Genomic DNA, 26180 nt, shown 5'->3' on the forward strand with positions numbered 1-26180 from the left:
GACCACGGAGATAAGTTACGAAAAATAACAGGAATTCTGAACACAGAATCAGAAATTTCAAAATGATGGGAACTCTGTAGTACTCTCATTGAGAAACAAATACTTGAGACAGCACTCAATTACTGTGCTGTGTTCTACTCCTAAGAGGCTCTAAAACAGGATGGGGAAAAACACTAAGGTTTTCATGAAGCAACTGCCCGATACTGGTCAGAGTGAGAAACCACTGTATTTGACTAATGCTTCTCTAATAAATAAGGATTCTTAATGACAGATGAGAGTAGGATTAGGACTTTAATGACCAATGCTACGAGGCAACAAAAAAGCTACAGTAAATTCTTGCTTCCTATTTCCACTTAGTAGCATCAGATCAATTACAATAGCAGAACAGACTTGGAAGCAAAGAAATGGTAATCAGAAGGACTTGGATTTCTGCAGAAGACTGTACTTCCCAAGATGGCCACAGACAATAACTCCCGTCCCACATGCTCTCTTGCAGTGTGTGTGACCTTCCTACTTCATCATCAAAGAGTAGAGTTTATTTCCCTTCCACTTGAATCTGCGCTGGACTCGGAACTTAACTGTAACCAACAGAATACAATGGAAGTAACACTGGGTTATTTCTGAGCCTGGGCATTAAGATACTGCAACCTAGACCTTGGGGCACTCCTTGGAAGGCAGACCCATGCCATGAGCAACCGAAGCCACCACGTGGAAAGGCCTACCAGAAAGACAACCAAGGTTCAACCAAGCCTCAGCTGAGCTCCCAGGCGTAGTCAGCACCAGCCAGGTAAGACCTCCAGGTCAACCTCACGAAAAGCAGTAGACAACCCAAAGATTCGTGAAAAGTCATAAGTTGTTATCATTTTTTTAAGTTTATTTATTTATTTTGAGAGAAACAGAGACAGTGCGAGCAGAGGAGGGGCAGAGAGAGAGAATCCCAAGCAGGCTCCGAGCTGCCGGAGCAGAGCCCCACACAGGGCCCAAACTCACAAAACTGTGAGATAATGACCTGAGCTGAACCCAAGAGTACGAGCCACCCAGATGCCCCTAAACTATTATCATTTTTAAGTCACTAATTTTTGTGATGCTTCATTATCCAGTAATAATTAACTAAAAAATTAATTAAATAATTAACTAAAAAATTCTGTATTTTATTTTATCAATATAATGATAAGCTGATTTAAACAAACACATACACATATCATATGGAAATATAATAGGAATGGTTATTTTGAAAATAAATATTTTGATCTAATAGTGTATAAACAAGAGAATATTCTCATTTTGGTACATCTTTACATCTATTATTAAAAGGTTTGGGGGCACCTGGGTGGCTCAGTCAGTCGAGCCTCCTATTTCAGCTCAGCCTCCAACTTCAGCTCGGGTCATGATCTCATAGTTTGTGAGTTCAAACCCTGCATCAGGCTGTGCACTAACAACATGGAGCCTTCTTGGGATCTTCTGTCTCCCTCTCTCTCTGCCCCTCTCCCACGCTCACTCACACAGTCTCTCTCTCTCAAAATAAATAAACCTTAAAAAAAAGTTTTGAGCGATGCCTGGGTGGCTCAGTCAGCTGAGCACCCGGCTTTGGCTCAGGTCATGATCTCCCAGTTCATGAGTTCCATCCCCGTGTCACGCTCTGTGCTGACAGCTCAGAGCCTGGAGGCTGCTTTTGATTCTGTGTCTCCCTCTCTCTGCCCTTCCTCCGCTTGTGATCTGTCTCTCTCTCTCTCTCTCTTTCTCTCTCCCAAAATAAACAAACATAATTTTTTTTTAAGTTTTGGATGTATTAGAAAGATCATAAAAATCTCACCAAACCAAATTTAAAGGAAGGAGCTATTGCAAACTTGGAACGTTATAATAAAAATATAATAAAAACATTAAAGTTCCTCAGAAACATTTATAAATATTTAACTTTAATTCCAGCAAATATATAAAAAAGATATATGCTCCTTACATTGAAAACTTTCTGCTTTCCTCTTCTCTTTGATTCTTCAAGTATTTTCCGACTTAAAGATGTAAACATATTAATAATTGGAAGGCATCAAACAATAGTGAGAGACACTTAGGTCTCTCCTGAGCATCGCAAGCACAACAGTGGATAAGGGTTACTAAGACACAGCCTACTTTTTAATTCTCTAAAAATGTAACAGCTATACTGCAAAGAATGTCTATAAACTTGTTTTTATTTTGAAAGCACCCATAACTTTTCCAATTAGCAAACATGAGCCACTGGCAGCTGGAACTTACTTTTTCTTCCATTATATCTACACCCGGTTTTATGGAGTTTCTCAGATATCCACAAGGGGCACATTGGAGATTTATTAAAAATTGGAAGGGGGTCTCATACAGGGTTAGAGGAATCTAAAAATATCCAGTGGAGCAGGGAAACTGACAAGAACATGGGCAGCACAGGTAATACGTGGTCTGACAACTAAAGAGAAAGGAGAAGCCAAGAGAAAAGGGGCACAGTGCCCTTCTGCAACTTCCACCCAAAAGACACAGAACCATCTACAATGGAAGACCCTTGACAGGCAGCTGATCACTTCTGCCTCATCAAGCATCACCCCCTACACAGAAGTGTCTTCCATAATAACACCAAGGACGGCACCGAGAGAGCCACCGAGCCCCATTTCATGCCAAAATGGTGACCCAGAACTGCTCACGACCTGTCCATCCAGGGGAAACCAGGCAGCCCTCCTGTTGCTGGTCCAAGTCCTCAGTGGGAGGGAGTCCTCCTTAGCAGAGGCCAGCAGGCTTTTCTCTCCACACGTTCCCAAAGAATGGGGTAACAGCTAGGGATTGGGGAAATACTCATGAGATGGAGGTAGGGAGGCAGGGAGGTTTATAGAGTCCATCTACTTATAGATAAATATCTGGTACAACTTATAGAGTAAGAAGTGCCCACCTGAAGAAGGCAAGGACACTAGCACTTCCACGAGCAGTCATCTGACCCGGAATGTGCTTTGGGGTAATGGCTTTTGGTGTGATTCATCATGCACTTCATTTTGATGAAATAATTCATATCGCAAAACCAACACTGGACTTGGAGTCAGAAGTTCAATGTCCCAAGTCGTAGCAGGGCCAGTAAATTGCTAGGGGACAGTGGGTTTTCTTTACCATAAAAAGGTAGTTGGACCAGGTGAACTCTAATGGTCTTTTTAGCTCTAACCTTGCGTGACTGTTCAACGCCAAATGGAAAACTTCTGTCTTCCACAGTCCCTCCATTTGTATAGGTTATCTAGTGTATTTTTTATACCACCTGTTTGCTTGTAGATGCTGGGGAAGGGCCGTGGAGAGGAAGAATGGTGGGAGAGAAGTGTGCATGGCCGCCCTGGGAGGCATGTAGCATACATACACTGAAGAAGGCATGTCTCACACCAGTTGCTTAGCTATGGCAGATGATCTAGGCAGTTCCATGTCTCAAGCTAGCAGTGGCAGGCTGGTCATGCCTGGGTGATAGATCTCATCCAAAAAACAGGTGTGTGACATACCTTTCATTTAACTGAGCTCCATGTGCCAGGACAAACACAGAATGGCGCACACTGTATGCTGCTTTCATGAAAAATATACTTTCTAGGGTGAAACAGGATGGTGTTGAGGTTGGTCAGGTACACAGAAGTTCCATGTGCTGTACCATGGCCCCGAAAACATTCCCCAGGGTTCTACATGCCTGCCTTAGCTGCATTAAGCATTCCTGATCGAATAAAGGTAAGTTTCTTTATTTTTCTGTCTAGGACTACTGACATTCAAAACAGAGAATCAAGGTGGACGAAGCACAGAGTCTCAGACTGCAACTCTGCCTTGGGTTTGAAAACAGTTTCTCCGCTGGAAAATCAGATGTGCTATCTGCGAAACAATTAAAGAATGTAGGTTATCAACCAGAGAAAAAGGTTCTGTCCATAGTTGGAATTCGAAAGGCACTTATGTTGTAGTGAGGACCCTAAATTATACATGATACCAGAAAAGAGAAATATCACTAGCAACACAAAATAACACAAAATTCAAATATTCAAAAAGGCTACTTGTGTGAGAGACTATGTCAGTCACCTACCTCAAAATCCACTCTTCCATTCCATTGAGATGTGAGTGGGATTACGGGTGGGACTTACTGGATGGCTGTTTAAAAAGAACCAACTCGGGGCGCCTGGGTGGCGCAGTCGGTTAAGCGTCCGACTTCAGCCAGGTCACGATCTCGCGGTCCGTGAGTTCGAGCCCCGCGTCAGGCTCTGGGCTGATGGCTCGGAGCCTGGAGCCTGTTTCCGATTCTGTGTCTCCCTCTCTCTCTCTGCCCCTCCCCCGTTCATGCTCTGTCTCTCTCTGTCCCAAAAATAAATAAAAAACGTTGAAAAAAAAAATTTTTAAAAGAACCAACTCAGACAAAAAAAGGCCCTGTGAGGTTTTCCACCTTCCCTCTTTTCCTAACCTCCAACTGGTCATGACGACATGAAGTCCAACAGCCAGCACGGCCACTTGACAACAGCAGCCACAGGCTAGAAGCACAACACCAACAAAGAAAACTAGCTCTGGACTTGGCTCCAGAATTCACACATACAAGCAAGAAATAAACTTCTTTCTAATTTAGGCTGCAGTCAGTTGGGGGTTTTCTGTTACATACAATCATATAGCTTTTGAATTTGTCTAAAGTCTACTTTCAATCTTAGATGTCTAAGCCACTTGATGTGAATGGCGTTTTAGTTGGACAGTGAAGGGAAAAGATGTCTCCGGTGATCAACGGTTCAACCCAAAGATATTTCACTAACTAAAAACAAAAACAAAAACCAAAAAACCCAGAAATGTGTAAGAGTAAACTCAATTTATTTTTGTCATGTCAGTACAGAACTAGGTTGTTGAGGAAATCACTGAAGATTCTGATTTCTCAATCTTCTCATTTTATAATGGAGATAATATTGACCTACCTCATGAGCACAGACAGAGGATTAACTAATTAGCGATTGTCAATCACCATGAAAATATAAATTTTAAGAAGCAATAAGACTTTCCATTAATCTATTAATAGCTGTGCTAGTAATTTCTTCCTTCACTGGAGAAAATTTACATTTGATAAGCACCAAAGGCTCATAGCATAATAAGAATAAAACTTAAGTGAAAATTAAGTCTGAAGACACTTCATGACATTTTAACAAAAGCATTAAGGCAAAAGATCCTACTATCAAATGTAGTCACCTGGAGACAGGCTCAATATATTTTTAATGAATTAAGAAACTTCATATGATAGTCCAGACCGGTTAAGCTATTTTAGAGGAGTATTCTTAAAATGGTTCCATAACCCAAGTCACTTCTCAGCAATTGTGCACGGATTCTACCCTACTTGATTTTCAAACTCCTCATAGGACAACCTAATATGGAAATAGATATTTTTCCTGGTTAGTAACTTCCATCGGGGTTACTTTCTTTTGTTACTTTGTTTAGCCCTTTTCACATGCACTGCACTCTGCTTGAACTCTTGAATACTCCAGGAGTGCGCAATTTGATGTGACACAATGCTGTTGCTTATGACATTATTTTCTAGATGAGATACAAAAAAAAATTTTTTTTAATATAATTTATTGTCAAATTGGCTCACATACAGTGTGTAAAGTGTGTTCTTGGTTTTGGGGGCAGATTCCCGTGGTTCATCGCTGAGGTACAAAAATTTTAACTCAAAGTCTTTATCCATCTACAATTGCCTACCTGAGATGCTTCATCTTGCCCTAACACCCCAGACCATCCCTGTTCCTATTCATTTCCTAGTGAATTGCCTGGGTGTATTCACCTGTGGTCATTTCCACAAGGCCTCTCCTACCAGCTCTTGTACACTTAGCACTCCCTTTTCTAAACATTACAGAACTTGAGGCACCTGGGTGGCTCAGCTGGTCGAGCATCCGACTTCGGCTCAGGTCATCATCTCATGATTCCTGAGTTCGAGCCCCACATCAGGCTTGCTGCTGTCAGCCTGTCGGCGCAAAGCCCTCTTTGCATCCTCTGTCCCCATCTCTCTGCCCCTCCATGCTTATGCTCTCCCAAAAATAAATAAATATAAAAAAAATAAACATTATGGAACTTACTGCTCATATTAGAAATTCTGGCATTTAATGATATACGGCTGCATTCACTATTACTTTTTCAGGTACATGTGTTTTGTTCCCCAAGTGCACAGTAAGATCCTTTGTCATCAGGTTGGTGACTCGTATTTCTTTGCACCCTCACAATGCATAGCAGAAAATGTGAATATACTAAAAACTCACTAACATGTACACATTAAGTATGCTGCTTTCATACATTTGGTGCACTGAAAAAGTCAACTATCTTAGGGTCATTTGTTGCACAAATGCATTTCTTCAGGCTCTGGTCTCCTAGAAAACAAAAGTCTGAGTCTCCCAGATTTAAAAGAACTCACTTCGACCAGATGATTTTCCAAACCACTAATCGTCTGAATCGCTATGACTGCTAGGCAGATTTTGTGATGCTTACACATGCCTACTGACAACAAGGTATGAATATTTTTAATTGCACTAAGCTAAAATTAATTATTTTATAATTTTTGAGGTAATTCACAAAACCAGGGAGGATTATTTTTAAAACATTCTAAAAGATGCATGGGAATAAATAAATAAATAAGCTATAAGCTATGAGCACAACATTTTTCAATGCTATCCATTGCACAACTGTCTTCTTACAGTTACACGCACCAGAGTGCAGGCCAAAAGTTTATGTCAGGGACTTAATTTTTAATATCTTGTGTAGAATAAAATTAGAATAAAATGTTATACAGACACAGGGCCTCTCTTCTTTATTCTCAAAATGCGATGTTCTCTATTCTATACAAATCTCCACATTAAGGTCTTACTAGAATATTGATAAGCATGCTTAATTAAACTAATTCTTATTTCTTCCAACTGCCCCTTTCCCCCAACACCAATCACATATTATTCCCTTTTGAATTTTAAAAGGGGGAGAATTTAACACTGAACGCCAAGTATTAACTCATACTAACTCTTTCAAAACCTCTCAGGATTCTGGAAGACATCCAAATCTAGAATCTGACTCGTGTGAGTTATTCTTAAAGGAATCATTTCCACCTTTGATAACATTAATACTAATAATTATGTTCATAGTGAGGACTCACTGTGTACCAAGCACCTTACCGGAATGATACATCTATTATCTCATTTAATCAACACAACCCTAGGAGGCAGGCAATATTATTACCTTTTTATTATTGCCCCCACTTTACAGATAAAGAAGTTTTAGATTAAAAATGTAAGTTATGTGCCTAAGGCCACACAGCTAGCTTCTGGAGAAGTGAGATTTGCATTGTGGTTGGCCAGCTGCCAGAGCCCACCCCTCTATCCATTATACTGACATCTCTACTAGTCCCATTAACCACACAACTCTTTTGACTCATTTTAACATCTTGAAGTTTTGTTAATTCATCTTTCCATTCAAAGATTGGTAAGAATTAATTACTACTGAATGATTACATTGATTTTTTTAAAGCTAATGGAATTTTTAATGAAAATAATGCTCAGGGAGATGATTGGGAACTGCAAGTCTAAAAATCAAGCCTAAAAGCAGTCTGTGAAGATTCACGAGATAGCCACAGATTCCAAAAAAAAAAAAAAAATGAATAACAAAATTAAGTCTGCCTGGTAATTTTTTGTGTGGGGTGGGGGGAGGTGCTGGTGGGCATAACCGACAATCCCTAAGTAGTAAGATTCTCCTATAGAGATGAACCTTAGGATATATTTCTAAAAAGAAAACCCACTGCTCTAATCCTGTGAGAATAAAACACCCTTCTTAGCATCCATTTGCTGGATTTCAATAAGGCATTAAACCCTGGATGTCAAAATTCCTCATCTCGAAAGAAAAGAACACTAGTCAGCCTTAAAGCTTTTATAGGTCTTGCTTTTTCAGGGTGTCCCTTCCGCTCTCTGGAACAACCCCAGCTGTATGGGGCCTTCTATCCAGCAGCCGAAGTGAGAGTAGAAACCAACCTAAGGGAGGAGGTTTTCCATTATTAAAATGGGGGGAGGGGGAAGCTGGATCAGAAACAGTGTCACTGAAATGGGGGTAAGCTGGGGGAGAAACTTAGATAATTGACAAAGGGAAAACTATACCACAACCCAAGGAAACAGGAAGTATGCTAAGTGGCCAGATGCCTACCTTTGGTTTCTGGTCTACATACGCAACTGCTATGTTAAACAACTTAGCCAGAAAAGTATCTCAAATTTAACATGAGCTTAAGTGAACTCACTTAACCTGCTTCTTTCTCATCTCTGATGCCAGGCGATGGTCACCCAATGCACCTGAGGAATTCAGAGACGTGGGGCTCGTTCCAGATCTTTTCCTTGTTCTTATGTCCCACAATGAATCAATCAGTACATCTGGATGATGTTTACCTTCTCAATATTTATTGAATTTGAGCCTCCTCTCCACTCCTGTGACCACTGCACTGACTTGGGCCCCATCTTTTCGTAACAGTGCCATCACAAGAGCTGCTACTCCTTCTCTAATCTACTCTCCACATGCCATCCAACCTGAACAGATGTTCCCCTGCAGAAAACCTTCAATAGCTACCCACTGCCTGAAACAGTAATTATCAAACATTCTTAAGTTTCTAAACTCAATATTCAAATAAAATCTTACTGGAATATCTAGTACATAAAAGAATTCCAGCCTGGGCTGGTCTGGGAATGCAAGACTCCTACTAACTCAATCCCTACTTCTATGCCTACCTGGCTGATACCTGCAGGATTCCTCAGAATAGTATGAAAAGCACAGGCCAGAGAATCAAACTTAAGTTCTTAGCTTAGCACCCTCCCTCCATGACCAGACCCTACTTTCCCTTCCTGGTTCATTATAATAACCAACCTTCCAGATGGCCCCCAAAGATCCCCACCTCCTGGTATAGATGCCTTTGTATAATAATTCTCTCGGGTATCATACCAGAATTAGTCTGTTAGTCTGTGTGATCTATAATAGAATATGGCAGACTTAATAGTATGCCACTCCCAAGATTAAGTCATAAAAGGCATTGCAACTTCCATATCCCTCCCTCTCCCTCTCCTTCTCCTCAGAGTTCTCATTCTGAGGAAAGTCGGCTGCCATATCATGAGCTACCCTGTAGAGAAGCCCATGTGGTGAAGACCTGAGGTGTCCGATCAGCAGCTATGTGACTGAGCCCAGAAGTGGATCCTCCAGCCCCACTCAAGCATTCAGATGGTTATAGCCCTGGCCAACCCGTTGACCTTATCAGAGAGGCTGAGCCAGAATCTCCCAAGTAAGCTGCTCCCAAATTCCTGACCCCCATAAACTTTAAGATTGTGGTTTTTAAGTCAGAAAGTTTTAGAGTAACTTATTACACAGCATTTGAAATTCATACATTCATATTATCTCACCAATTCCCTCTCTTGCACTTTTCCTCTTATTCGAAGGTGCCCAAGTAGTTATTCTGTTTATTTTCTCTCCCTTATTCTTCTTTCTCTTTTCTCTGCCCGAAATGTTCCCCTCCCTACCTTTCTTCGCCTAGCTAACTCTTTCTCAATGCTAACAGCATCATGTGCTCCAGGAAGCCATCCATAGACCTCCAGGTTGGGCTCAGCAAGCCACTCTCAACCATTTTTCTCCCAGAACATCCTGGACGCCGTATTTCCAGTACTTACTGGACAAAGAGTAAGACCTTGAAAAACATTTATTGAACTGAATACTCCTGACAAATGCATAGTAGTATTTGGGAAAACAGACTTATGAGACATGCTATTCATTTCACTATCTCTGCACGGTCTTAGTATAACAAGAAATGATGCCACATACTTTTGATTATCCTGCAGTATCTAATCAATACAATAATATTTGTATTAATAAAAATGTGTCCGTTTTAAACCAGTATTTGCAAGAAGAAAGCTTTGCACTATTTAGTTGTGAGGCACTAACTTAAGCTCTACCTATGAGTGACTCACATGCAAAAGTAAGTCCTTTGCTCTTTCGTTAAGACTCAGACAAATGAACTGCAAAGGGCAGGCAGCACGCGTGAGAAAGGAAGCACTGAGGGGAGGGAGAGAAACTCAGGTGAGGAGAAGGGGCTGTGTTCAGCTCTGCTGCTTGATAACCATGCCATCACTCTAGGTCGAATGACAAAATATCCAAAAGAAGTTTTCGGTAGATTTCACAAGCCAAAGAAGATGATACCTCATGTATTGAGAAGAAACAGTTACATTTAGAAGACTGTATCCTTTTTTCCAACATACACAGGTACCTGGGAAAAACAAAAGGAAAATACAAACCTAGAGGCTAAGGCTCGCGCTCTAAAAATAAAGTCTTGGGAAGGGAAGAGAAGCCAAAGAATAGTGAGTGTGGGGGGTGTGGAGTTAAATTACAGGGAGAATACATTCAGAAGAATAGGAGGAGCAAAAGAACAATTCAAATAGTAGCTCTCGGATAAAATTTTAAATCTTTCCTTTTGAATGCATGATCATATGTAATATTTAATATAAAATATTAAACCAGATCATAGAGTCACAGAACACTGCTTTCTGATAACCATTATGAAACAAGTGAAAAGCAAATACTTTGCATGGAAAATAAAATTACATATAGGAAACAGTAAGTCCATGACAGATTAGACAGATTCCTTTTCAAAAAGATTACAAAAGCATTCTCAACTGTCAACCTGATAATTTAATTATGATGGAGAAATTTTTTATAAATTAAACTATATGAGTTAAGCTGAAAGTCAACCTCAGTAATAAAAATATACACCTTAAATAATTCATAAGTTAAACGTAAAAATGTTTTCTTGATAAAACAAAAAAAATATATATCTTAGTGCTTGAATGTATAACAGTGTTTTTCTAAAAGGATATATTTTTTTAAATCATTCTAACAATGATGACCTTTTTTATACAAAGTCTTTTTTGTAAGAATGATAAAGATAGGTAAATTGGTAGTTGCTTTTACTTTCTCTGTTTGTAATGAGCTCCTAGTGTACAGACAATCTGAATATTTACCCTCTGTTCCAGTATCTCCCACGTTGGAAAACCAAGAGCTCTGGGGTCATTAAAATGGGCACAACTCCAAGAAAAGCCACATAAGGTAGACCAGCCTTCATTATGTAGATACTGATATGAAAATGGACATTTCTCAGGACTAATTAGAATTTTTACTTGGAAAACAGTTCAGTGTTCCTGCCTACTGTATGCATCTTAATATTAATTATACATTTAAAGATTAAAAAGTTAATGACACTCATTACCCCAATCACTCTTGTCTACACTTTTATTTAGTCACCAGGGGGAGCTAATACTGCTCTGTGGGTAGGTAGAGGTGAAGAATTGGGAGTTTTTTAAAGGAAAAACTAAATTGATGCGGTCATAGATACAATTCAAACGAGGTCCACAGTGTCCATAAGACAAATCTATCACGCATGCATGCATGCAAAATTAAAAAATGACCTATATATTATCTTGTTGTTGTTGTTGTTAAACAAATAAGTTAGAAAAACCTAAAAGCCATCAATTAGTAGAATCTTGCTGTGCCTAATAGAGGACACATATAAAACTAGTCATTTGCGGATGTCTTCGGTCCCATTAGGGTCTCGCACCATCCGGATTTTGCACACTTGTCTATTTTGTTGCACTGATCCCGTTATTTTCTTGGTGTGAAGCACTACTATGCTTCTACAGTCTAACAGCTAATCGTTTGCTCAAAAATATCCCATATAATTACATTATAATCAGTACTGAAACAAATGTTTCTTTATCCTTTGGCTTCAAATATTTCCTTCTGTTCCAAATATATTTTTTAGCACTTTTAATGTGTGTTCAAAGGGTTCTACCCAATAATCTACTTAAATTCATTCTACAATTCACCCAGGAGACACAATCCCTTTAAACTTTGAGAAGCTCCAGTTGGAACAAAGAGGGGAAAAGGGTTCAGAGTTTGTGGAATAATCACCTCTAATCGATCAATTTCCCCCGAAGGTAAAGCTGAAAGAAAGAAGGAGTGAAGAGTTCCAGTCCAATTCCTTGAAGTTTAAAGGAACTAAGCCCTGAGGCACAGTGTAGAATGATTCCCGCCTTCCCCTCCCAAGGCCTATTAAGAGGTCATAGATCTCTGTGACATTGCTGCCATTCCCCAAAGACAAGATCCCCAGCCATAGTAGCACAAAGAGAAAGAATGGGGAAACAGTGTACTTTTAATACTTCTTTAGGAACTCACTACCCTTTAAAGGAAGTAGATACTGGTCACAAGCATCCTAAGTATTGTAAAAAAAAAAAAAAAATCAAGTGCAGTCATGCAAAATGTAAAACTTCAACATCTTAAGTTTTATCATGTTAAATTTCACATCTGAGAACAGGCTACATGTGGCAGAGTCCTTGTACAAGTGCACACAACTGTATCCAAATTGCTACACGTTGCCCTGCTTGTAAGACAGACTGAATGGCTGCACAGGGCCTAGGAAATAGTTGATCTCTTTTAATTCATCTTCCCCACAAAAGAGGCCCCACTGTTTCCACATCCCAAGTACAGCCCTTCATTTATAATCTTTACACTTCTCCACAGGGACAAACTGACAGCTTTAATTACCATCAATGACCATCAAGGACGCAGTGGAAATTCTTGAAGATATTCTCCCATGGATTGTGTTCTTGACATTTTATTTACAATTTTTGGCAAATAAATCCTGAAACCACAGAATTAGATGATTATATATTCATTATCAATTATACAACTAAGGCAAAACCATTTATCTAAAACAGTTGTGGTTTCACAAGACATCTAGAGGTAACACTTTTTTCTACACAAATAATGTTAATTTTTTTTTTTTTTTGGATTATAGTCATTTCAAAACGCTAATTTCAAAAACCTCAAAGTCATCAAGGCACAGGTAATTTGCAAATATAGCTAATACGTGACATCCTCCACTTAGGTTCTACTTGTAAAAAATAAAGTGAATGCACCCATTTATTTTCTGGTTCTAGGAATTTCATCCTTCAGGAACTTTCCCCTCACAATCAGTAGTTTTCTTGTGATTTACAACTTATTAAGGCAGGCTGAGAATAAAAACATCAATTTTAAAAGGCATATCAAAAATACATAGAAATATTTCTTAACGACCCCCGTCAACATTCCAACTATTTAATTTTAATAAATTAATACACATAATAACTCATTCACAACAGGAAAACGTAACTCATCAGTACAGTCCTTTTATAAATCCTAATTACAATGCGCCAAAGCGTTCAAAGAGCATTGAGAAAATAATGGACCAAAAATGACTATCTTTACACCCATGTTTTGACAGAGGATTTCACAAACAAATATACCCAGAAGACAATGGTAGATTAGGTACTACTATCAAAACTCCTATGTGGCAATAACAAAGCTTTCATAGCAGGTAATAGCTTAACTAACTCTCCCTCCCAAACCAGAAAAAGCAGCTCACTCAGCCAACAGCTCAGAGGTTGGAACCAATTAGGGAGGATTGCTTTTTCCCTGGCAAATGTATAGAACTTGGTCATGGCCCTGCCAGACTATGAAAATGACACATTCAACCCCAACACTTCATCTGAAACTGAGAGGAGCAGAGACTGGCGAGCTGTTTTTCACAGGCTATACCACACGGTAGTCGAGAACAGCAGTCTCTGAAACCTAGGGTACAACTCCTAGCATAGAGCAGATACTCTGAGTATTTAGAAACCAATCAGAACAGACACAAGCCATAAATAGCCATCCAGAAACAAAGCAGACCTTCCTGAGAGCAGGAAGATAAATAGTATCCCCGTGAGCCTGGGTGCCCTTGCTTTTTCCAGGACCTTCCCACGCCTCAAAATAACTCAGTCTTCTGTGCCCAGTAAAACAGACATATGGATCATCTTCTTTAATGTTAACTAACGTAATTTACACAAGATTTTCAAATTTTGACAAGTGATTTCTAAAGTTTTCTGCAAGGAAAACTGCAGGATGCTGATATTCGAGGACAAGTCATCGACAAGAAAACGGCAAACCCGGCCCTTCCACTCCTGGTGAAAGCTCTTTGTCAGCCACTGTGTAAAGGAGGAAAACCATTTAATCAGACTTGACCACAGCCTGGCAAAACAAAACTGAGATTATCAGGAAAGTTACTTGAAATAGGGGCTTACGTCCACCATTGCCAATGACAAACCTTACTGAGAAGTGTAATGACACACGTTCTCTCTTTGATGGTTCTGTGAGATAGGTTTTTCAGCTCTCACGGCCATTTAAAATGAATCGTTAAAATAAGTGAATCTAGACCAGGATGATAAAACAACACAAATTTATTTTATACACCTGTGTATTTCATCTTTACTTCAGTTTTCAATTTCTACTTTTGTGAATGTTGTACCATACACGCATCAGTGAAATGTGTTGATAAATAAATACGTTCGATAAAGAGGCAAACTAACTTTTTACTTATCAAAAAGTTTGGAAACAATTAGTCTAAAAATTAAGAAATATGTGGAGAAGGGGCTGGGAATGGAATCGATGGAGGGCATGAAACTCCATTTTGGGGACTTAGGGGATTTGGAAAAAGCAGGCTAACAGCTAAAAAAAATATTTTAGGTATGAAACAAGGAATTGATCAAATGTAGGGGAATAAAACAATAAAACACACAATGCCTTAAGCCCAATTATATAGAAATAAATAACTAATTAATATATAAATACTTAATAACAAAGTATGAATAATGAAGCAGTTTAGAAATTAATACAGAAATATGCAAATATAAGCTATATGCCTTAAACTGAATTGATATAAACTAAAGAGTTAAAATATCACATTTATTTCATTCAATTTATTGCAACTAATGCTTTATTAAAAAGGGAAACCAAAAAAAAAAAGTTTCTAAAAACAGTTTCAATATGCTTCTATGAAAATAATGTTTCATTTCATAAAATACTTGGTTTCCTTATTCCCTGTGCCAAGAGAACTAGCTGTTAGAGTACTTGATTTTTGGGTGGAACCAGCCAGTCTTTAATTTGCCACAACCATATAACACATGTACAATCACTTTTACTTTTTAAAAAATTCTTTGGAAAAAAAAAACAACACATGTTGAAAAGTCTTCAGTTCACAAAACCTATTGAAGCTTCCAAGAAGTCTCATAACTTTTAAAATCAAATGAAGTGAACACATTATTTTATCTGATGCAAAGCATTCAGTTCAGTTCATTTTCCCCCCAAAATGTGAGCCTCTTCATTTTCCCCAAAAATGTGAGCCTGTACAGGAATAACATTTGTAAAGGAGCCACAAATATGGCGAGGGTTTTGTAAATCTGGTCTACAAACGTGTTTCCCCAAAAGTGCGATCGTCTTGCTATCATACTTCTCTCTACTCACTCATCTTACCAACTGTATGGTGCGCCAGCCAGTTAAGAACTAATACAATGCTCTTTAGTTTTTTCTGCATTTACACCCCGGCAATTCACATTAATGATGTGAAAGAACACTTAACAGACAACTCAAGTTTGCAAATTAGCAGGAAAGAAGAGAAAAATGACTCAGAACAACAAGCATACAGTATTACCAAATGCACTTTACACATTTATCCTGTTAAGTGTAGCTTAGTTTTGATGATTTACAATGCTAGTTCGTACTCAGTTTTGTAAGCGTAATAAAGTCTCCGTAATCTCAGCCTTCCCCATAGCACCCTGCTATTAAATCTTTGTTGAGAAGTGTGATGAGACCCCTCTGGCTTCCAGCCTTCCCCACCCCCTGAGGGAATTGGCAAGAAATGATAGGGTTTGTGGATTAGTAAAATGAGAGGTTCTCTGTGCTTTTCCTTCTTTAAATATATATTTTGATAATCTGTCTTCTGCATCAGAGAGTCCCAACAGCATTAGACTGTTGATTTCCCTCCCTTCCCAGCCTCCAGGAAAAAGAGAGCAAGACTGGGGCAGGACAGGTGGTTTCCATCTACTGCGACAATTGAAAAGTGGGATTTAATTTTTTTTTCTTTCCACCCTTCCCCTTATTCCTTTAAGCAGGGATGATACATAACTTACCACATGTTGGACTGCAGACTAGAAGAAAACTGCACCATGAGACAAAAAAGAAAGCTCACCTTCACAAGTGCCACCTTGTCCCTACCTATCCTTAAGGGACTATTTTGTTTTCTAGATCAGGACTCTGGTCCAGAATAGTGCCCACATTTCATCACCCCTCAGTGATGAACTCCATGAATTGTATGTATGATCCCTTAGATCTCTAGGTCCCCAGATGGATCTACTGGCTGTGAATTCAGTCCAGGTTACTAATATCTACTCATGAACTGATCTGGGGCACACTTAATCCACATGATGATTTTCAAATCTGGGTCTAGAACTGGTCGTCTTGCTCCATATGTGAACTTCATCTTCTAAAGCTCAGTCAATTCTGGGGTCTAGTCTGGGGTCACTTGGCAAAACTATACCAGGATTTCAAGACATTTAATACAGAGTGAATCAGTTTTGATATAGGCAGACTCCCCAAAGAATGTGCCTCACTCTTGGGGATGAAAGTCACAAAAGGAACAAATCTCAAGTTACCAAGAAACCCACAGTTACAGGATGGAAAGAATCTGAAAGCAGGGTATCTACCAGTTCTCTGACATGGGAACTACCCTCAGTAACTCCCATAGGCGTCAAACCACAGAATAACCCAGCTCTACATCATCTTACAAATCAACAAGTTTTAACATTTCTTCATCTCCTAATTCTACTCTACAGTCAACCCTCCAAAACACTACTCTTTCTTCATGTAAATGGTTTACCAAAAAGTCTGGCTGGAGAGGCCGAAACATGTAAGTAAGACTTCAAGGTTAATAGAAAGGAAGCCATAAGGAGCAAGGGAAAAGGAGAGAAAGCAGCGAGAGACTATAAACCAAAGACAAAGGGAGCAGAGAAATACGGACAACAAAGAAATGAAGAGTCTTTAGGAAAGGACAGGAATCAGAGGGAATGAGCACGGGTACAAATGGGGCTAGATGAAGTTAAATGACAAAGAGAGTAAAAAAGAACAATGAAAGAAAAAGTCAACTAAGAGGGGAAAAGAAAACTAGAAATACCCTCCTTTGCTAAACTAACACTTTGTCCATGGGGGTGGGGGGAGGAAAGCACCAGAAAAAGAGTTAACTGAAGCAGCAGGAAACAGGAATCAGAAGAGTTGAACCTCCCAGCTTACATTAAAATGATTTAATCAAAGAAGAGGGTAGAAGCATCATATTACTTTTTTTAATTAAAATACTTCCAAGGATCTTTAATCTTTTTCAGATTAGTCTGAAGGGTACCCTTAGCCTACTCAAGTGTCAACTTCAACACCTTGAACAAATGTGAATGATTCCTGATTTTCTTTCTCCCCCTTTTCTCTCTGATCCTCCGCCTCTGCTTTTCCTCATCAATCCTCCACCCTCCCAGAGAAATCATCCTGAACAACAAACAGGACCAAGGCTTAGCAGATCTATCCTTCCTGAAATGTGTTTCATTGTCACAAGTAAGCTTCTGTTTTCCTACCTTTGATTAAGATGTTGTGGTATGTGAGCACAGACTAGCTCCCCTACTTGTACAAAGTTTAAGATCAAAATAAACCAAATATTTTATTAGAGTGAGGAGTTGAAGAAAAACAATATTTAACCCATAAATAACTCCACCATACCATGTGCTGAAAATCCAGCATTTTCTGCCCTGGTATTAAAGTTGCATAATATCTAAAGGAATATATATTGTGTAATACAGAAAGTTGTATAGGAATAGTATCTTTTGCTTCCATTCTATTTCGTCAAGCTGAACATAAGGATAACTACGTGGCAGAAACTCAATAAAAAGTAAGCACTAAACAGAATTTAGGGTTTGCTTAACAACCCCCTCTTACCTAAGGTAAGATTTCTTGCTGGCATAGTATATATTCGCCATGTCAGTCAAGTCACTATGTTTTTACTCTAACAGTACTGATGATTCTACATGAGTAAAGCTTCTTTTAAATCACCAGCTATTCCACTGAAAACAGAATCATACTAATTGTCTGCATTTAATGGAACTTTTCAAAAATTATGCATTCTAAGGGATAAAAAATGCATTAAATGAAGTCAATTAAATGTATATGAGCTAGGAAATGCAAATAAATCCACAAAGAATACCAATACACATCCAATAGCATGTTAAAATTAAAAAGACTGACAACACAAATGTTAGCAAGGAAGCATAACTGGAACTCTCAGACATCGCTGGCAGGAGTGTAAAATGGTGCAACCACTTTGGGAAAAGGTTCAGAAGTTTTGTATACAGTTAAACATATCCCACCAACCCTCTCCCATGACTCAGCAATTCTACCATGACTTATTAAATCAGGAGAAATAAAATATATGTCCACAGAAAGACCTACGCAGGACGGTGCACAACAACTTTATTCATAAGAACCAAAAACCAAAAAATAACCAAAATGTCTACCAATGGAAGAATGGAAATAAATGATGATATATTCATCTTATGGAATACCAGTCAGCAAGAAAAAACACATTATTCATACATACAACATGAATGAATCTCACAGACATTATACTGAGCAAAAGAAGCTGGACTCAAGGGGAGCCTGAGTGGCTCATTTGGTTATACATCTGACTTCAGCTCAGGTCATGATCTCACTGTTCATGGGTTCGAGCCCCGGGTAAGGCTCTGTGCTGACAGCTCAGAGCATGGAGCCTGCTTCGGATTCTGTGTCTCCCTCTCTCCCAGCCCTTTCCCTGCTCACACTCTGTCTCTCTCTCTCTCTCTCTCTCTCTCTCAAAAATAAACATTAAAAAAAAAAAAAAAAGCTGTACTCAAAAAAAAGTGTGCAATTCCACTTATAACAAGTCTTAGGGGTGCCTAGGTGGCTCAATTGGTTAAGCGTTCGACTTCAGCTCAGGTCATGATCTCATGGTTCATGGGTTCAAGCCCTGCATCCGGCTCTGTGCTGACAGCTCAGGGCCTGGAGCCTGCTTCTGATTCTGTGTCTCCCTCTCTCTGCCCCTCCCTCACTCGTGCTCTCTCTCTCTCAAAAATAAATAAACATTTAAAAAATTTAAAAAACAAAGAAGTCTTAGAACAGACAAAACTAATCTATCGTTAAAAAAACTTAAAAGCTAATTACTTCTGCTGGAGCATTATTGATCAGAAAGGGGTACAAGAGGAATTTCTAGGATGCAGGGAGGTATTTCAGAGGGATGTGGGTCACGTGAATATATATATTTTGTCAAAATTCATCAAATTGTACACTTATGATTTATAAATTTCACTGTATGTATATGTTACATTAAAATTATAGCATTAATAATAATAAACAACTGTGAAACTCTAGTTAGTTGGTCTGCTTATCATGATGATATAGGAAAGCAACTTTGAAACGGCTCCATGTGTATTCTAGATTCAAGCAAATGGGTAAACATATTGAGGAAGATGAAGCTAGGTTTCTCACTGCTAAAGAATGTAGTAATGAATATGGAAAGCAAAAAGACTGGGATGAACTTGAAGTGTTGGACTGAATTAGAGTCATCAATATGAACACATGGTTCCTATGTGTATATCAAATTTACATATACACTTCTTAACTCTGTCTGCTGGAAGGCTCTATAATCAATGATATACCTACAGCAATGAGCACACATAGTGCCCATATCTTGGTTTCTAAATACCTCTCTTCTTAAAGGAGTGAGGTCTCCTTGAAAAAAAGGCTGATTGTGGACTGGCACATATGATAATGATATGAATAAGATAATGATATGAATAAGAATATGGAAAGCCTGGGGCATCTGTCTGCAGCAGAAACTTTGTCAAACCCTCAAATAATGATAAAGACACATGAAACCAACACAAGATCCAATTTGAAGGGATTCCCATTGGTTAAATCTCAGGCAATCCTAGCACCACAATAATGACAGTAATGAATTCTGGCCACCGAATAAAATAAAAATCCAAAAGCCCCTGGTGATATGAATTAACAAACGAGTGAATGAATAAGAAAGGACATTGTTGGAAGGCTAATTAATAACTACAAAAATTATGCAGTTAAAATGGATGTTTTATAAGGATGAGGATATTTATATGGTGTCAAAGCATCTCCCCACAAGTTATTTGTTACTTACAAAGGGAAAATAGTAACATTACACTGGAGAAAGTTGGTGGACACCACCTTAAGTAAGTAGTCAATGTTAATATCATCAACATCAGGACAAACCAGCATCACACGCTTGCACACTTAATGCACTGAGAAGAGCACAACACCATTTGGGTGGTGTTCCTACCACAGAATTCTAGAACTTGAATTTAATCATAAGGAAACATCAGACAAACCCAAATACAGATAGGCATTCTGTAAAGTAGCTACTCTTCAAAAATGTCATGGTCAAGAAAGACAAAGAAAGGCTGAGAGATCATTCCAGGTGAAAGGAAACAAAAAAGACATGACAAATAAATGTTATGCATGATCCTGCATCCTAGATAAGAAAAAAGAGTTATAAAGGACATTATTGAAGCAACTATTCAAATTTAAATATTCATCGTGGATTAAATAATAGTATTCCATGGTATTTAAATGTTAACCTTCCTGATTGTGATAAGTATGCTGTGTCCATGTTAGAGAATATTCGTTCTAGGAAATACAGAAGTTATATTTAGAAGGACGTGATGTCACCAATTTTCTCCCAAATGATTAAGTTAATGAAAGAGAAAGATAATGACAAAGCAAATGGGGTGGAATATCACTAATCACTGAATCAGTGAATCAGGTAAATAATGTATAGGCATTGTCTGCATTATTTTTGCAATTTTTCATTAGTTTGGAACTGTAACAAAATAAAAGTTACCAAAAATCCTAAAAACCACAAAAAATTATGTGTATGACCAATGTTTATAAATGCGACATTGCTGCCCAAATTTAAGATACAATCAAGAGTACGGGGTTTTCTGAAAGAAAGAAGATTCTATGGCCTAAACGTATTCACTATAGTCCCTTCTTGAAAAACCACAGTGCACTTTAACAAAAAAGTCTATTTAATTGGATTTAGTCCAACATTTCCACAAAAATCTGTTCAGAAAACCTGGCTAAAATGGAACACCTTTTAAAATCTTACGAAAATATTAATATTAATTAATTAATTAATTAATATTAATATTGTATGGAAAACAGTTGGAGAATAGCTTGTTTAAGTAAATATGTTTCCTACCCATGGTTAATTGAAGAAAGATTTGTGCTGGGAAAGAGAGAGAGCGAGAGAGATTTACAAACACATACAGAGCCATAGAATGTCAGCTTCCAATAACAAGAGAAAAATGACATGAATCTAAAAAATAATAATAATAATAATAACTGCCTACAATGTCCCACTGAGGCTGATATAGTCCATTCTTGTAGAACATGTTTTTTAAAGAGGGTAGAAATATGGCAAACTGAGTTTTAGTTGTATTCAACAATTAAATCGAACACGTCATGCTTCCCGTCACTAAATTGGATTTGTCCTATGAACTGCATAGCAGAATAGCATCCACACCTTAGTGGGAACATAATGTGGGCCAGGCACTGTCTAAGGCTCAGAGAGTATGGTGACGAAGAAGACACAGTTGCTGCCATCCATGAGTTCACAGTCTCAGGAGGAACAGGGAGATGTGAACACATGCATCGGAAACTGTGAAATGCAGGAATAGGCAAAGGCCTTTATGGGAACACAAAAAGGCACCCAACTCAGGCAGAGAGGCATCACAGAAAGTTCCCTTGAGGAAGCGATATTTGAATCAAAATAAGTTAATCCATGCTTAACTTCTTTGAAAACACATTCAAAGTGTTCTCTTTTTTTTTTTTTTTTTTTTTTTTTTTAACTTTATTTTAACCATCATGTTAGATTCTGGACCCGCATGACATCACTATAGTTAGGAAAAAAAGAAAGAAAAATGTACCTGCTAGCTATTAAAATCTAGGTACAATTCAGGGGCACCTATGTGGCTCAGGCAGTTAAACATCCAACTTAGGCTCAGGTCATGATCTCACAGCTTGAGTTTGAGCCCCGCGTCAGGCTCTGTGCTGACAGCTCAGAGCCTTGAGCCTGCTTCGAATTCCCTGTCTCCCTCTCTCTCTCTCTGCCCCTTCCCCACTCACACTCTTGTCTCTCTCTCTCTGTCTCAAAAATAAATAAACATTTAAAAAAATTCGAGGTACAATTCATAATCTAAGGACTATGACCTGAGTTTGCCACAAACCACCAACTTAGAATTCTTTCTAAAGCACTTCTAGACTTACCTACGTTTCAAATGTGGGAGTAAAACAATTGGAAGAGGGGGAAAAAAAAAGGTACGAACTGAAACAATCAGAAATAGAATGGTATGCGTAGACAAGAAGTGATAAGTATTGTTTACCTGTCAACTGACATTGATTAATCTTGTGTTCTGTGATATCGCTCAGTGACTCAAACACCTGGAGGCAGCTGTCACAGCTGTGCACAGCTTCGTCTTCCAGCTCCTCTCCGTCTTCCGGCCTCTTCTTACAGTCTACTGCCTCTCCATCTTCAGTCTTGTCTTCAAGTTTACAGTTGGGGTCTAAAAGAAAAGCGAGACCGTAAGTATAGGGGTTTAAAGACAGGTTCTTTCAAAGTAACGTTTAATCTTCTTGCTACCAAAAACAGAAGCACCGTTTTCCTAGAAGCTGTGAAAGGAGGGCTTCGTGGCAGATTTTATTCCAGAAGAACCCAAAGTGAGCCTTCCCTAAGCTGTGTCAGTTCATGGTGACTGAAGTTTTTCCTTCCCTCCATCACACAGGACTTTTCTCATCTCTTCCTTCAAATAATTCATTATCCGTCCACCCTTAAGGCGAACTTTGCCATTTTTCATAGGCTTTTCGGGGTTTTTGCTTAAAAGATAGAGATAAAGCACTTTTAAAATTAAAGTCTCCAATGCAAAGGAAAAAACCACTGTGCTTAAGAATGAATTCCCTTTCTGCTAAATATACTGTTTCACGGGAAATTACCAGAATTAGCCAAAAGTCTAGAATAAGTAAGCTAATTACCATAAGCACGAAATTGACCTTTACTTACAAACTGGTCAAAACACACAGTTACCCCATTATTTGTTAGACAGCGATAGCACAATAAGCCCTTAGCACATAGCAAAACATTCTTACCAACACAGATTCAAGTGTAAATACATTGGCATGTCTCTCATTTTCAAACAAGCAATCACCAAAAACAAAAGGGGGGGGGGGCAATATATACAAAGAGCAATTATAAATTACAATGAAGTCAATAACTTAAATTGGCATTATAAACGTCAAAAAGCTACATAGCGGGAAAACTAAAAACAGGTCCATTCCACCACCCCTCAGAATGATATATAAACAGCATGGGGGAATAAGAGTAAAGCACACATAATATTTTTACTTAGAGCACAACAAATACTTTGAATACTTTTTGATTCTACGTGCTGTCCTTTGGTTCATTTTAGAGAAGTGCCCCCAACCCTTCTGGTGCCAGCCCTCCTCTTTATCGGAAAGCAAAGGTGGGGAAGGAAAGGAAAGAGAGAATATGCCTCTTTAGGGGAAATTGGGCAATATAATCTATGACATAATTTATGGGACATTAATTTCTAATAGCAAAAAGTCCTCTGAAGTCAGAAATAAATTATGTCTCAAAATATAGTCAATAAAAGGGTTATAAAAGAGTTGTATCAAGATACCTAAGAAATATGTAACGTATTATCTGTAGTCAATTTTTTTTTAATATGGGAGGATAAAAATTTGAAATGTTGGCCAAGAATTCACAGAACCAAAACTGGCCCCGGATTTCTTAGAAAAGTCAGTAAGTGCCACCACACCATCATCCTGCTGTCTGGAAATGCTCTTCACTGCCTTGCATGTAACACGCTTCCATGATCCCCACTTCTACAATTCAGTATGGTCCCTTTCCTCCTGGCAGTTGTTCTAAAGCCTTTCTTCGCATCGGCAATGAACGTAACTCTGTCACCACCCTTCAAATGATTCGCATGTGCCAAAATCAACTTCCATTGAGATGTATATAATAATCTCTTGGGTTCATGAGAAAAACAAAGTTCTCATCTCAAAGAACAAGTATTTTGTTTGTTTGTTTATTCGTTTTTAAAGAACGTAGTGTTTAACTGAATCGGTAATTTGGGTTGATTTGCCATCTGGAAAATTATTATCTCAATGCTCTACACAGTGCCCATTTCAATAGACTGGGGTTTTGAGTGCTCATTCCTGGGGGAGTAATCACAGGCTCTTTTTTGTCTGTCTTAGTGCTATGCCCAGCACAGCACTGTGTCCAGGTGAGTGCTTAGTAAATATTATTTAGTGATGATAAAAAGGGGGGGGGGAGAAGTACATGAAAAAGTCCTTTACTGGTATTTTTTCTATAAACAGGAACAGATCAGGTACCACCAAATTAAAAAGTACCTACATGCCTACATTTCCCCAAATTGACACTGTGATCCCTCCCATTTGACTTTACTGCCTTCAAATATTTCACCTAGAGCTACAGACAGAACAAACAGGCGGTGGTTCAAAGACCTCCAACCAAATAAAACTAAGTGGTAAAATACTGCCAAATTAGAGAGAAATTCAGGAAAATAAATAACTGCCCCAATTATGGCAAGCTGGTCCTCACAGCACCGAACACTTGTTGGAAGGCAGTACGCACACACGCTGAATACTCTCCATTGTGTAGCCGCAGTTTCCAGTTTCTCATAAAACTGATAGCACTGAGGGAAATGTGGGTGCTAGGTCTGAATTTCAATATGATTATTTAAATGCCATGCATCGAGTTTGCAGGCCTGTTTGTTTTTTAAATAAGAAGACGCTCTGAATACTTTAAGTAGTACGCAGAGAAAAATGATAAAAACTCGCCTTCCTTATTATGCAAGAATATGGACACCTCACACAAATCCAGTATCAAAACTATCAAACAAATAGGAACGCATGCATGCATGATGCTTGAGCTCTTAAAAGCGAAAGACCGACTCCAGTCCACGCTTCTGACACTGCGGCTAGTTATTAAAATCAGGGTCATTTTAAGACTAATAAAAAATGTTTTTGCTTCCACTTCTGCATTTACAGATAGAACCCTTCAGGGACTGAAGTCAGTCAAGCTTATTCACTTCTGCCGCAACTTTAGGATGCCTGCTCCAGCCAACTGGCGAATTTGTTTTTAGGTCACCACTTAAGAGGGACCCTCTGGGGGGGTGGGTGCGATTATAGCCTATGATGCCGTGGCGTAATCAGTGCTACAATCTCAGTCTCTCTCTCTTTCTCTCTCTTTCTCTCTCTCTGTCTCTCGGTCTCTCTGTGAGAATAGATGTTTTCCAGCCCCCACTTTCACGAAGAATTATTTCTCGCCCATTCAAAAGATGTTTATTTGTGTTAGGGGGTTCCATTTCTAGTGTTAGTGGATGTCGGAAGATTCTGGAAAGCTTATGTTGTCAACCATTTCTTTCCCACAGGTGGCTACACTTCAATAATTGCACATGGCCTTAGTTATGTAGTTTTTATAAAGTCCTTTGAGATCCGATCATAAAAAATAATTGTATTACTCCGCAAGCCATTCAAATCTCTGCCTACAACCTAAGGGGTTATAAATACAAGGTCCATGCCCGTAAGTACTGCCCTGCTCCCAACACCACTTCAAGAAGGGCAATTGTTCTTTCAACCCAATTGTTGTGTTCCCAACTCCCCCAAAGGGTAGGGTTTCTAAATATTCACAGACCCCCTGAGCTACAGCTACAAACCCCTCCTCATCGCAGCTCTCTGTCCTTTGACCTAAAGGATGCCACTCAAACACGTGACATCCGCCACTCATGATCTCACCCGCACCTGCACTATTGCTCGGTTCATCCCTTCAGAAGGGTGCTACGAAGCGCGGGATTCATAATAACCTGGATAAAAGACTTAATTTTGGAACAAAGACACAACTATTATTACAGAAATAAATGGCGGCTCTCGGTTTCCAATTTTGCTAACTTCACTTATAAATGGAAATTTAAAAGAAGTATGTTTTCCCCCTTATTATGATCCCTGGCAGGTGGTGCTTTTCCCTCTCATCCTCCTCTTCATAAGGATTGTTACTGCCATAACTCGGTTTCATAAAATTTCAACTTTGGGGAAAATGAAAAATTGCACTGGCTTAAAAGTGTTGGAGGCAATAAACCCATGGA

At 38.8% G+C, this 26180-nt stretch overlaps 1 protein-coding gene across 4 annotated transcripts in view; it reads right to left on the minus strand.

Annotated features, from left to right (window-relative positions):
* ZNF521 (zinc finger protein 521) overlaps positions 1 to 26180 on the minus strand; it is a 278373-nt gene that overhangs the window by 227106 nt on the left and 25087 nt on the right. For all 4 annotated transcript variants that reach the window (XM_019465513.2, XM_019465512.2, XM_019465510.2 and 1 more), the window contains one exon: positions 22383 to 22562. Coding sequence is in view for 3 of the 4 variants with exons in the window: in XM_019465512.2 (XP_019321057.2) it covers positions 22383 to 22562 (180 nt within the window). In the remaining variant the exon portion in view is untranslated. The remainder of the gene's footprint in view (positions 1 to 22382; positions 22563 to 26180) is intronic.

This window comes from Panthera pardus, unplaced genomic scaffold (assembly GCF_024362965.1).
Source record: "Panthera pardus isolate Hobbes unplaced genomic scaffold, ASM2436296v1 HiC_scaffold_15, whole genome shotgun sequence".
NCBI classification, from domain to species: domain Eukaryota; kingdom Metazoa; phylum Chordata; class Mammalia; order Carnivora; family Felidae; genus Panthera; species Panthera pardus.